Here is a 14287-nt window from a genome sequence, read left to right as displayed (position 1 = left end):
CATAATGACCGTGCAACCCGTGGCGTATTGGTGGATTTTCTCAAAACTGAAAGCTGACCATGTCAGCTGATGAAATGGGATACTTTCCTAGTGCAGACATATCTCTTGGCATGGGTACTGTCACTAAGGTATCAGTTTTGTAATGGACATTTATTTCGTTCATCAAGAATAAAGTAATTATTTGAGCATTGAGATAATGGGGATTTGACTAGACTCAACCCATTTCCACAGGCCAAATAGTAGAAATTGCTGTTTCTACTATAGTAGCACAATAATAGAAACCTTGTAGTTGAGGCACAGATTTGGCACAGAAGAATGTGGCAAAGCAGTGTTTCAAATCTTAGTCTCTCATAGCCTAGGTGAGCTCTCTAGCCAGCCACCTATCCACTCTTCTGAGGTAGGAATCTGCCTTTTTCTCAGAAAAGATGATCTTGGGTTTGGTTTAGTTCAGAGCAAGAAAATACTGCAGAATCAGAAACTTTCTTAGCAGGTTTAGCGTTATTCTGTCAGATCATTAGTATTACTGGCTACAATCTCTAGTAGAGAGCAGTGAAATTCAGGAGCTGCTCTCAGTTTATTTTACTCAGATTGCAGCAAAGCCGTTGCATAGACAGTTTGTCTGTGGGGTTGTCTGTTGACCTGTTATTGAAAAGCAAGATAAACAATGAACAAGTATTTTTGCGTTGTGTCATATCTTCTGTCTCTTAAAAGTTGTATCTGGATTGTATCTGTATTATCTTCCAAGAGATTTGAAAAGATTAGAGTATCCGTTTTATGATTTTCTGGTCAAAATGATGGTATGCATCAAATATGAACAGTCACCTTAAAAACACCCCTCCAGGCTTTCTCTTTCACTTCTATTAAAGTTTGCCCAGTTCTTGTGCTTTCCACAATCTTTTTGCATGGGTCAGGAGGGCCCTTCTGAATTTTCATGAGTTCATATATATTGATCTTGTGATTAAGAATTCTGGTCAAGGTTATCTGTTCCTATTGCCTTCTGAATGTCAGGAGAAAGCAAGAGGATTGCAGTTAGAAAACTTGCTTATTTGTCTCTCTCACTCAAGGTAAAGGGAAGAGAATAATGAGCCTGACTTCAGGTTACATGAGGACTGCACATTTAGAAAGCCTAATCAAGAAAACAGAATACACAAACAGGGTGTGAAGGTCTGGGGAAATACTTACATCCAACATCATCACTTAAAACTATTCTGCTAAGTCTGTGTGGGTGGCACAGAGTAGCAGATTGCTCAGAAAATATAGTTCAGAATTTTGTAGCTTTCCTTGTCCCTTTTGATCAAGAGAAACTATACTTCCCCTCAAATTCTATAACGGTGCCTTCAATTATCCACAGGAAAGAGAAGGGTGAAGAATTTACTTCATTAAAATGCAATGAAATGCAGTTTACTCTCAAGGTTGATGATTACAGTTGTAAATAGAGTTTTATTTTGAAGGATGCTTGTTGACTTTTGCTCCATTCAGATAAGAAGTTCTGTGCTTGACAACAGGAGAAGGAGGAAACAAATATATAATGAACATGAAAATGGAAGGGAATCAAAGAGTGAAATGGGGAGGCAAAGATACTATGTGACAGCTTTTGACTGATGCAGATAAGCTATGCTGCAACTTATCCACAGTGTTAGGAAATGATGGTTTCCTCATAATTTTCTCCCTTCTGTTTTCTTCTTGAAAAATTGTTCACTGATGTTATACAAATTCTGTATCAGTACCTTGTGTGTACAAGGTGGGGCAGTCATGATTCTCTTTGGGTGAGCCATGATCATGGATTTGTAGGTGGCAAATGTGGATTGTTTTGAGCATATGGAGCTGAGAAGAGCTCTTTCAAGGACTCATGTCTTACTTGCATTGATCCATCCTTCAAAGCTCATTTCCTAATTTCTTGTGCCTGATTTCCTGATACCCATATGTTTGACAAGGTTAAATTTCCTGACCACACTTTCTGCTCTCACTTGAAAATTTATTCTTTGGCTCCACCTCCTGGCTTTTGGTCCATGGAAAGGAGGATTCTCTGGAATCACAGAGACTCAAGACAAGATCAGAAGTATTCATCCTTGTTTACAAATGTTAGTGTAGAGGTGTGTGTTGAGACATTTTGGCTGGAGCAAAACAGAATTTGTTGAGCCCACTCATACTTGGTTTCCACAGAGGCAGATGTTTTGGTGAAGAGGTGGACAACGGAGTGTGTGGCTCATAGTTTCTACTTTTTTTGGGGCTTTTGGTTTCTTGACGGTGGCAGTTTCAATACATGACAGACACCACAAACCAGCCTTTCTTTATGACTGTTTTTTCTCTAGTACTTCCTCAATCTCATGGGGGTGGGGAGGTACAGAAGAAGTCGTCTGACACTGCAGCATTAAAGAAAAAGATCTCTGAGGCCTTGCAAAGGAGTCTTGATTCATGCAGGGAGAATTACTTTGACTGTGTTTATCCTATTCAAGCAGGAGCTGCCCAAGAAGCTGAGGAATAGATTTTAGCAATCTGGATTTAAGAAGGTGAAATATGTCTCTTCCCCGACAGCTGCGAGAAAAGAGGTAATGTGTCTCTCCCTCGTCCCACTTCCCCACAAGCCTCCATGTAGCTACTGCAATTTTTTAATTTAATTTAGATGCAGGCTTCTTTGCTGATTCTAAAAGTGTTCTTGTTGTCATAGCTTCCAAACTATTAGGCTGCTCAGTGGAGCAGACCATTTATTAAGTTGGAATGGGCTTGCTTGCTTCTTTTCCTGGGGAATATTCACCACCTAGGACAATAGTGGCTCATTGTCCTCTTTAGAGCTGCAAATGGTTTCCCTTTTACTGTTGTTTGTGATATGACTAATTATGTCTCTTGATCTCCATAGCCACATCCCTCTTCACAGTAAGTGGTAGTATTTACGGTGCTGTGGGTGGTGCTGATTCATGTCATTCTCGTACAGCAAGCTATTGCAAGACTTTGCATCATTACTTTAGCATTTCAGATGGGCTACACATTGTAGAAGCCCCTGATTTGAATATTCTCCTAGCAGAATAAACTGAGCCAACTGCTATTTTTTTAGTATTATCAGAATATTTAACATTACTTCAGCTTGGCATATCTTAAATGTCCCTTTTTAAGGTTTCTCTTTCTCTCTACCTCATTTTTTGTCCTGTATTCCTCATTCTTGATCCTTTTTACTTAAGTGTTAATACCACTCTAACAACATTGAGTTGTAAGATTGAAGCAATGGTGAGTTTGTCTTCTGTTTGTCAAAGATGTTGTACCAAGGAGAAGGTCCCAGAGGAAAAAGCACCTGCCAATCCATGCTGTTTCATTGTGTGGACTATAAAGACAAGAAAACATGACAGCATGGTCACGTTTCTGGTCTTTAGGTGTTCCTCCAAGGATCCTTCCTTCTCTCTTGATTCTAACACAGAACTTTCTATAATAGGATCCACAAAGCTTATTCTAACTTGACCCATTCTCTTGTGTTCCTTCACACATTTTTGACATTTTCAAACATGTATGTTTGTGTTTGCTTCAGGTCGTCTGCTGTGGCTGGGAGGTCTCATAAGTATTTGCTAGGCTACTGCTTTTTTCAAAGCCTCTTAAAGAGTCAGCTTTACTGTGTTGTTTACAAGAAAACTTGACAATGTTTTGACAGCTGGTGCAGGCACCACTGGTTATGATATAGAACAATTCTATGTCTTTGTTTCTTTGCTTTTTTCCCCCTGTTTTTGCTTATCTTTCTGTTGTTTCTTATCTTATATGTATAAGGTACATTGTATACATCTTACACATAGAGTGCAAGTATTTCAGGAATTAGTTTTGTGCTGTCAGTTTCTACAGCACCTAGTACAACAAGCTCTTTTCTCAGAACTGTTTCCTATTCCCTACAGTAATACAGTAACAATAACAACATTAATGGTATATAACTATCTCCTTAGAATAAGGGATACTGCTGCGGAGTTATTGTTCTAAGTCTATTTTGATCCCATTTGTCAGGAAAAGTTTACCATCTTAAGTATTTCTTTCGTAGCCTTGCTGCTTTAGCAAGCCTAGAATTGACAGGGATGTTTTTTAGGACTGACAAATCTTCACAATGATCATTGGCTTAGGCTGAACATAAAAACTCGACATCTCAAGATCAGACCTCCAAATGAAGAGAATGACACCATGAATTTCTAACTTATTGGTTTTGACACTAGATAATGTGATGTTGCCTAACTATCTTTTGTTCTGTGTGGCATAGAGACCTCCAAAGACTAATACCAGTATGAGTAACCTAAATCTTTTATTCTTGCTTCACAGTGATTTTGACCAACTTCCTGATGATGTCCCTGTTTCAGCTAACATTGCAGATATTGAAGAGAAGAAAGGCTTTACTAATTATTATGTAAGAAAGGAGATTTATCCTGTTTTTATGTGCCCTCATCTGTGACTGGTTTGGTTATGAGACGCAAAATGCAGTTAATCAATAAGTCATGAAATACTGTAAGGGAAAGTAATAGTAGGGAAAAGCCCTGTGAGATTTTCTGAAGAAGGGTTTTGGAAAACATGAGCTTAGTCTGACTTCTGCAGGATATGCTGCTTTTGCTGGAGACATTGCTTGTAATGCCTTCCAGCTGCAGTGTGCAGCTTTTACTCTGGAATATAATGATATTTGGTTGCTCTGTCTTTATGTTTTCTGAAGGAGCTGGGCGCAACATGACTCAGAAGTCAGTGCATGGAAATCATGGGCTCTTTTACAGGAAAGCAATTTTGGCAAGAGATAAGAAATAAGATAGTGGTTGAAGGAGGGCATTAGAAGTAAGATGACTAAGTTATTTTTCTGGCCTTACCTTTGGCCAGACCGTAATTTCTGAAATTTTGTACTTTAAAGTCAGAAAGAAGTAGGAATACCTGCAACTCTGAAAATAATTTCATTTAGATGTCTGTCTATAGATTTAGATGTCCAAAGCATCTTACTGTAAAATATTTGTATTTACCTCCCTAATAGATTTTGATTGTCACGGAGGGAAGGTATGTAAGCATAAAGTAGCATGTAGTCATTTCAGGTTTTCCTTTAAGATTATGTAATAGAAAGCAGCCACATGGAAATGATCCATGGGAAAGCTGGACCCACACATACACCACAATGCCTGGTGCTAACTTGGTATTTTCTGGTACTTGAGTCTGAAGACATTTAACTTCAGTCTTACTTTCCATTCTGCCTCTAAGACAGTATTCCCACTGCTGGAGCACTGATCTTATGTTCCTATTGTATGCCTCACTGTGATTTTTTAAGTATTTATAATTATGAATATCAGCCTGGTTACCCCTTCTCTGTTTCAGCTGTTTGTCATTGAAGTAAAGCTTAAAGGTGGTGGCAGATACCTGATTTTCCGACGCTATCGTCAGTTCTATGCCCTGCACACCAAACTAGAGGAGAGATATGGGGCAGAGAGCAAGAACAGTCCTTTTACCTGCACACTCCCTGTATTGCCAGGTAAGCTACCAGTACCAAATCTGTGCGGGATTAGCAGCTCAGTCCTGGGTTGTCCTAAAGAGGAGTGCATTGTAGGGAGGTACACAGGATTGTTACTTGTGACAAGGAACTAGTTCCCATCTGTGGATGCTGGAGAAGTCAAGTTCCATTAGCAGTCCCTCCACTTGTGGTAGAGTTAGTTTAGAAATCTAAAATGCTGTAGAAAATATGTATTTTCTTGGACATCCTACTTTCTACTGATTGCTTCGTTTCTCTGACAGCCTCCATTTTTTTCTTCAATAACTGTCACAGGTTTCATATTTTCCAGGAAAAGTTTATGTTGGGTCCAAAAAGGAAATTGCTGAGAACAGGATTCCTATCCTAAATGTCTACATGAAGGTAAAAATTAATTTTGAAGTAGAGATCTCACTGAGCACGGGAGATACTTACCCCTTGAAACCATCTAAGAGAGACAATACTGGTTTAGCCCTAAGTATCTGCTTCTCTCTGTACTGTTTTCCCTGAAGACACAGTGTCTGCATTGTGGGACAACCTGCAGTCCTAATCCTGAGATTGTTCAGACTGTAGGATCTGCTGGAGAACACAGTTCACAAAGGTTCTCTCCTTGCCTTTGTATATAGATAGATATCCATACAAAAAAAAAAAAAAAACAAAAAAAACCCCACACTAAAAAATATCCCCCCCGCCAACAAACAAACAAACCAGACAATCAAAAAAACAAGATGTATGAGGAAATGGTGAATCTCCAGGTGTTGCGTGAACATGGAGTTGGTGTGCGCATCAAAGGGACCAGGAAAGTGAGGTGGGCTTCTAGTTGTACCTACTCTACAGGGAAGACACAGCCAGTAACACTGAGAAGAGAAATTCTTTTTGTACAGGTTAACTGGAGACCTGACTTTAAATCAGTAAAAGTCTGAGGCACTGGCGAGGACTTCCAGTACTTAAGATTGCCTTTTTTCCACAGTCATTCATGTTCTGAAGGGAAACACAAAGAGCAATTTACTCCTTCTGCAGTAAATCAGGCACAAAAAGAGTGAAGTAATACATTGGCCAACTTATGGAGTAAACAGGAGAAACTGTCAGCTGTTCAGCTGTGTCCTGCTGAGAGAGGAGGGAGAGTTCTGGCAGTAATGAATAACCTTCATGATCCTGTAGGTCCAAGAGGCACATTTGTTACATGTAGATAAATAGAGAATTGATCTCTCCCACTGTTATATTCTGCTTCCTACTTGCTCTTGGCACAGAACCTACTCTGCCTACCTGCTTGGGTGTTGATGGATGAAGAGGTACGGCTGTTCTTCTACCACTCAACCTTTGACTGTGAACAAGTGCCTCACAGATTGAGACGGCTTCGCCCACGGACACGCCGAGTGTAAGTGATTGACATGTTTTTTCAGCATTGCTTGCTGTAAGAGATGCTGTCCACTTCTTGGGGGACAGAGAAATGAGTATCACCACTGTGTTTCCAAGTGAATCCATGAGGTCCTAATATGAAGATCTTTATAGTAGAGCAGACACAAGATATGTCTTGTTTTGAGTAGTCTCAAATTTTTGAAGGGGATGTTGTACTTGCATTAAAGGAAAATTCCAAAATGACAGTATAGCTTGCTTTAAAAAAAAATGCTGCACAGGTCTATCTGTTGATAATTCTTTAATGGTAATATCTGTTATAATGTACAGAATATAGAGGCCAAACTGAAGAATGTAGTTTTGCACCACCAAAGTCAATGTGAGTTTTGGCACTGAATTCAGTGAGATCTGGTTCAGATACTAAATGGAACTGAATATGTAATTTGTTCATGTCTTTTGTCTAAACAGGGACCTGTCCCACATAGCAGTATTGACACCCTTTTGGAGAACTGCTAAGTAGACATTATACTTCATTACCCTTCAGACAAATTAATTCTCCTTTCAAAGATGCACCTGCTTCCTTTTAATTTACCTCAAACTGCATAAACTGCATGTGTGTACGCATTCTTGGATGTGTGTGTGATGGCAGAATTTGAACTGAATGCCATAAATGCTAGAAACAGCGATGCCCAGAAGGCAGAGTAAGGGAGGCTGAGCTGTGCTGTGGCAGAGAGGTCCAGGATACTGACTGTATTGAAAATTCTGTCTGTTCTCAGCTGCAGACATCTTCAAATCACTGCTGCTCTGCACTGAAACCAAGAGAAGTAGGGCAATGTTGTTGCATCCATATTTCTTTACTTCAGTGCTGCACACAGATTCTCGTGCAGTTTCTCCAGTGATCTATGGCTTGCCTACCTATTGAACAATGAAAATGCAGACACGGTACTGCTGGTTGCATAGTATTTTTGATGACTAGAAAGGCTGTTGTCTCTTTTCTTTGCAGTAAAAGCATTTCACCTCAAGTGCCTGTTTCTGACCGTGTGGCAACTCCACGGGCTGAGGTGAGTATTCTGCACAATCTGTCGAGGGATAGGAGATTAAACTCTGTTTTACTTTGGCATCTCATCGATCAAGTTGCCTTTTCCAATTAGAGTTTGGGGAAAGAGGAGAAAGTGAAATCGACACAGGAAAACAACTGATTTTTTAACAACAGGGAATGAAACAAAAGATGGAAATAAGTGTTCTGTTCCTCCTTACTTGAGTAAATAAGAAGATCCATTGTGAAGTCAGAATGACAGGAGGTTCAAAATTGAGACATGTACAGCTTACTGCCAAATGGTCTGCATTTACATAAGTGATACCCATAAATTAAATTTAAAACAAGTACAAACTTCAGTCTCATTGACTTTAGTATATGTTTAAAAGCTTCACAGGTGAGGCATCTTAGTATTTTCTGTAACATAATTGTTCTACTGAAAAACACCTGTACCCTTTTATTTTGCTGTATATTGTCTTGGTATTAAGCACATGGAACTGCTTTGTAACCAGCACTTACCTGAGTATCATCTTGTATCCTGGAACATGTGACTTTGCCATGTAAGTTTAAAAAACCATGCAGGTGCTTTGAGGTTTGTTTGGTTTGTTTTTCACACTGAGTATGGCAGATCTTGTATCAGTCATATCTCTTGGGTTTTATCTATTAATTTATTAATATTGAATGTACCTTCAAAAACTTTTCAATAGACCAAAAAAGACTTTTGAAAGAGCTATTAAGTAGACATATGAACTACTGGCACAACAGTAGCCATTGTCTTTTTTTTTTTAATTAGTAGAACTCTTGTCATTAACAAACCCAAAAGAATAATTTCAAAACGGAATAAAGAGTATTTTTAAATTTTTACATTTCTAAAAGCATTTAAATGACTACCGTGTTCTCTAAGGACAGTGGGGGGGATATGTATTTTTGATTAGTCAGCCCCTTTAATTATTCAAGAACAGCTCGTTAGGGTGGTAGCATGTGCTTACCTCTTCTACTTTTTTGGTTTTTTTCCCCCTGAAGGGGGCATCTGAGTTCCATTTTAACTACATGCCAGTTTCCCAGACTTCCCCAAATCTCTCATTTCAGCCATGAACAGGCCTGAAAGCTACATATAAAACCAACAGTTAGTTACCCCTAAATTAAGACACAACACTTCCGCAATTTTTTAAGACTCTCTGTGATACTTTGCAGCAAGTCTGAAAACTGCAAAACTGCAGCCAGAAATATTATATATTTTTTTGATAGTCAGGATTTCAAGTTGTCAGGTTTTCAAGTTGCCTGTTGTCTTCGGCTCTGCCGACTTACTTACTCTTAAGTGTTTTCAACTTTCTTTTCTGGTGCTCAATGTCCTGCCGCTTTAAGAATCCTAGCACGTAGCCCTCTCAGAGCCATGTTTATTTTAGTGCTTTCACTACTTTCTCAAAGCATTTTTGTGTGTGCTGAGTAGAAGGAATTGTCAAAACTTCAGACTACGGTCATATATATATATGACCTTACCCCAGAAATACAGCTGCGATTACAAAGTACATACTATTGTGCTGCTTTGTGGTCTCATCCCAAGAACAGAACATAAAGAAGGATTCACTTTTGTGATTCTGTGAATAAATACTTACAGTGTTAATGCTTTCCATAGGCTCTCTTTGATTTTTCTGGAACCAATAAACTGGAACTCAGCTTCAAGAAGGGGGCCTTGATCTATCTACTCAGCAAAGTAAACAAAGACTGGTTGGAGGTAAGACTGCAATACTAAATTATTGCATTATTAGCATACTTTGAAATATATGAGTAGAAAGGGCTCTCCTACTCCTTGTGACCTGCCTTCTTTCAGTGAGAAACTGCATCATAATCAGGTCTTACTGTCAAGAATAAATCCTTGACTCCAAATTTGAAATTGTTTCCTTCCTTGATGGTTTTTAGCTTACAAATTTTCTGCCCTCTAGACTACAGTTTGCATTTGCATTTGCTTCTGCTGGAATGTTTTTAAATTCTTTGGAAGTGATTAGAACATAAAAAGGCCACAGAAAGGAGATGGAAACTCCATTTCAGTGATTAATTGGTTTCTTGCCTCAGGGCAAGTTGCTATATACTTTATGCTTCATACCACAACACACGTCAGCTTGATTAGAGAGAATTTGGGCAATGCGGCAGTGTTCTGAAAAAGAACGAGGAGAACATACTGTGTGTTTGCTGATAGGATATCTCTGCTTGCTCAAACACCACAGCCTTCCTTGGCAACCATCTGACTTTCATTTTTTACACACTGTTTCACTCCCCTGCCTTTTATTTGACTAAGCAATTGTATAATCTTTTTGTAGAGATGCCATCAGGTCATTTCCATAGCCTTTCTTTTCTTGATTATAGTAGAAAAATTCTTACTGTTGTTTCCATGGAAATTAATTGAATTCCAGAACTTACTGTATGTGACCAAAATGGCATGTTTTTCTTTATTCTAACAACTCTTATCATTCCAGGGGACAGTTGATGATGCCACTGGAATATTCCCATGTGCTTTTGTGAAGATCATAAAAGATTTACCACAGCAGGAAAACACAATTAATAAAATTCGTTGTTATTACCATGATGAGACAGTGAGCACTATCAGGTAATAAGAAGCAGTTTACTGCTGAAGAGATGCTGACAAGTCTTTTTTGCATGATATGTAATGATTAGATTTGCTCTTGTTACAGGGATATCTCAGTGGAAGAGGATCTGAGCAGCATTCCATCATTCAAAGATCTCACGAAATTGATGAGGTACAGTGCAAACAGTTAGTTGTATGTTTAATATCATTTAAGCTTTTGTCAAGTTCCTTCCAGTCCTAGATTTTCTATATTCTATTTGGTTATCACCATGTTTTGGGTGTGAAGTACTTTTCAAGCGTCCTGAAGAAGTTGTGCTTTGCCTTGGACCAGGGCCATCTGAGCAGACACTAGTCTGCCTTGAGATAGCCAGTAAGCGTGGAATGCCATACACTTCTGACTCATTTAAGCTGGGCAGAAGTTTCCGTTTCTTGTTCTAAGACCAGAGCCGTACTCCCATGCAGGGATCTTTGGTCCAATATATTATACCTCTGCAGGATGCAGGACACTGCCTTCTAACACCTGTTAAACTAGTATTAAACTAGATTAATCTGCTGTTAAACATCAAAACATTAGAACATCAAATATTAGTAGTACCTGTGTTAATATTCTTCCATTCCTTAACCTGCCCTCCCCTCAAAAAAAGCAACCATAAGTAGGCAAAAGTGGGTAGTAACTATAGTCAACTGTTATGTATAGGGATTTTATCAAACTCACAGATTAATTTTGCCATGCAAGTTATGTTACTGGAAATAGGTCTTGGTTCTTACAGATTTCTCAGCTAAAATGCAACACAGCATGAATGTGGCTGTATGATTTCTAGTACTAGCTGTATCAAGAATGCCAAGACACCCAAGGCTTTGTGTGGCTTTTAGCAGAATTAAATAGATTGCCAGTATATCGTTCATCATGCAACACCTCCCAGGTATTCCTTTATTTCTGGGGATCAATCAATTTCTTTTCTACCAGGCAGGAGTTTGACCAAGATGACATTGTTTTGAATTACCGGGACCTTGATGGTGATCTGATCCGGTTGCTGTCTGATGAGGATGTTGAACTCATGGTGACTCAGAGCAGAAGGAGGCCATCTGAGAAGCATTTCTTCCCTTGGAAGCTGCACATCACTCAAAAAGATGACTTGGGTGTCTACAACACTAGTCCAGAAATAGGTCTACTCAAGCAGTAAGAGCAACATGAGTGCTATATAGAGACTTTCCAGTCGGTAGCTATACAGTCCTGCCATAATTCCTCTTTGCAGACAGTTTCCTTTAACAAGCCCTTGAAGTGATCTTGAAAAGAGCAATTTTTAGTAATGTATTACCTTTCAATGTAAAATCTGTACTTAGTTAACTTCTTCAGCTTTTTAGCACTCCTCTGTAATAGACACAACTACATAGAGACCAAATAAAGTGAGGAACAGAGAAATAAAATCACTGGCCGTATTTGCCAAGCAAGTCAGTGTTAGCTTGCAATAGAGGTTTAGTGTCCTGAGCCCTAAGAACTGCTCTAATCTCTGTTCTTGCTCCCAGAGATAGTTAATTTGTCCAGAATGTTTTCATAAGTTTTTTTCCTAGACCGCCATAATTTTCTCTTCACTTGCTGATATGAAGGTTTGTGTGTCAGTGCTTACGAACATGTAATTATTTCTGTCAGGTTGGAGTCTACTGGGCATTCAGAGTTTGTTCTGGAAACATCAAGAAAACCCTTTCATATATCAGTGAAGAAATTGCAGCCTACCTTTGCTTTCTTTTTTCCACTGACCAGTGTTCTGAATTCTGTGAATCAAACCTGGTACGCCTGGGGTGTTCCTTGGAGATGTTTTTGTAATTGTACAGGCTACTTATTTCCACGTTCTGTGAAAATTTGTGTGATGCCTATTCAAATAGCAATTTCTTCTTTGTCTGCCTTCTGCTTTCTCACACCTCATTGAAAAGCAGAGCTAACAAGAAATTACTGTGTCAGATTCTTCAACAAATAAAGTTACATATGAGTTTATTTTATCAGTTTCTGTACAAAAGGAGGTTTTTTTGGGATATGAAATAATTTTGCTCCTTTTTTTTCTTGAAAGTGAGATAATTTTGAAGAAGAGTCTGAATGTCACCTATTCAGCTTTCCTTAAGGAGGAGTTATATTATTGCAAAAGAATATATCTTGCAATAATTTCTTCAATGGTCATGCAATTACAATATTTTCTTCTTGAACAAACTTACTGTAAGAATTACAAGTTATGTATGTTTTGCATATATTGTTTGATACCTAAAACACTGCATTTTGAAAACACCATGCAGTCATTATGTTAAAGAGATACCAACAAGTATAAATATAATCAGTAAAAAATAAGAAGTTAAGAGAGTGTTCAAACACCATGCTTTGCATTCAACTGTTAGTTTCTGTGGTACTAAGCTACAATTCCTAACGGTACAATTCCGTGGTACTAAGGTGCAATACAAGAAGATTGTTCTTAACCTACTGCTAAAATTTGTACAGACAAAAGGGAAGATTAATAAGTATCTGCAGGTACTAAGAAACAGTTAACTATCAATGAATAAATAATTAACCTACCCCTCCCCAAACTGGCAAAATAATGTTTTCTCTTTTTCTTAGATGTTACCTGTAATGCTATCACATAACGAGATCTTCAACAACAACAGAAGTATTTAAGGCAACTTATACTTTAAACTTTTTTTCTTCCTGATGTATATAGATAAACTTATTTATATACATAAGCTTTAATATTGTATTATCTGTGGCCTTGCATTTATGTGTTTAAGTGTATTGGAAATAAAGGAAAAGGTTTATATTTAAAGTTTATATTTATATTTAAAGATAAGCATGTCATTTGCTAATTTGGATCCATAAATCATTTCTTACTTGACACTCTAGTAAGTGCACAGTTCCAGCACTATACCAGACCTCTACAGACTTGTCTAAGAAAATGCACTCTCCAAAGAGTTGTTAGATGTGCTACAAGCCATATCTGCTTTCCAGGTACAAAGGTTCCACCTGAAGGATCCACACATACTAAATTTCGGAGGTAGATGACATATATTCAGAAGAGATACAGATTGTATCTTCCTTTGTACTACTGATGAAAGGTTTTAGTTGACAGTATTTTACTAAAGTGTTACAAAATGTAACTTCCCACTTCAAAGGCGTTGTAGCAGTGTGGTTTAGGAAGGAGGTGAAGAAATGTACCATAAGGTTAGTAATCTTACATCTTGTGATACATAACAGAATGCATTGTAAATTAGAAGCCTAACTGGCACGCGTGGCCTGCAAAGCTGCTGGTGTTCAGGGTTACCTGTTACCTGTTCCTGGAGTTCAACAGAGCAAATGATGTCTGAAGATTTTTGCTGACAGCTAGATCCTGCCATGTTACCAGCAACTCAGCAAATCTGTTTGAAGATGAAGGAGCAGTTTGAGTGAGGAAAGAAAGGAGAATGTCTTCTGGGAAATAAGAAACCTTTTTGCTAAGCATGGGGGAAGAACATGCATGAACTTACTGGCCTCTGAAAATCGGAGTAGCAGAATTCCTTTCTGCCTTTATACTGTAATGCAAAGTCAATTCTGCCCATCCAGCAAAGTCACATATTCCTCCCCATATTCTTCCTCCCCCCCATATTCACCATATATATATTTTTTTTCCCCTTGTATTTTGATGTAGTTCTTGTGAGATCCTAACTGCACTAACTATGGTTTTGGTCAGTATATAGGGATCTACAGAAGGTGTAGCACCAGTGTAGGACAGACTGGCAGTTATATTCTGTATCTGGGGACTCATCTTAGTCCCTTGTAGTTTACCTTTGAAAGTGCAACCCTGTGTGTGTCTGTCCCTTATGGCTACCTAACTTTCCTATA

At 38.5% G+C, this 14287-nt stretch overlaps 1 protein-coding gene across 2 annotated transcripts; it reads left to right on the top strand.

Annotated features, from left to right (window-relative positions):
* The first annotated feature begins 2352 nt into the window (after positions 1 to 2352).
* NCF4 (neutrophil cytosolic factor 4) lies at positions 2353 to 12432 on the top strand. 2 transcript variants are annotated; one of them, XM_065830501.2, is made up of 10 exons: positions 2353 to 2549; positions 4285 to 4369; positions 5308 to 5461; positions 5769 to 5839; positions 6706 to 6833; positions 7815 to 7872; positions 9484 to 9582; positions 10322 to 10452; positions 10538 to 10603; positions 11399 to 12432. In XM_065830501.2, exons 1-10 carry the CDS (start codon positions 2518 to 2520, stop codon positions 11613 to 11615), a joined length of 1041 nt encoding a protein of 346 aa, XP_065686573.1. In that variant the 5' UTR covers positions 2353 to 2517; the 3' UTR covers positions 11616 to 12432. The 2 variants fall into 2 exon arrangements, with proteins under 2 accessions (XP_065686573.1, XP_065686581.1); XM_065830509.2 differs by having other exon boundaries at positions 11403 to 11553.
* Positions 12433 to 14287: the final 1855 nt, after the last annotated feature.

Source organism: Patagioenas fasciata, chromosome 1, assembly GCF_037038585.1.
Source record: "Patagioenas fasciata isolate bPatFas1 chromosome 1, bPatFas1.hap1, whole genome shotgun sequence".
Lineage (NCBI taxonomy): Eukaryota > Metazoa > Chordata > Aves > Columbiformes > Columbidae > Patagioenas > Patagioenas fasciata.
The sequence above is the reverse complement of the archived record's forward strand: the minus strand, read 5'-3'. Positions and strand labels throughout refer to the sequence as shown.

Excerpts from the sequence above, each read along its gene's own strand:
- NCF4 (XM_065830501.2), top strand. The coding sequence starts at position 2,518 with ATGTCTCTTCCCCGACAGCTGCGAGAAAAGAG. Across the intron at positions 2,550-4,284 it reads CGACAGCTGCGAGAAAAGAG|TGATTTTGACCAACTTCCTG; the intron begins GTAATGTGTCTC and ends CTTGCTTCACAG. Across the intron at positions 5,462-5,768 it reads CACACTCCCTGTATTGCCAG|GAAAAGTTTATGTTGGGTCC; the intron begins GTAAGCTACCAG and ends CATATTTTCCAG.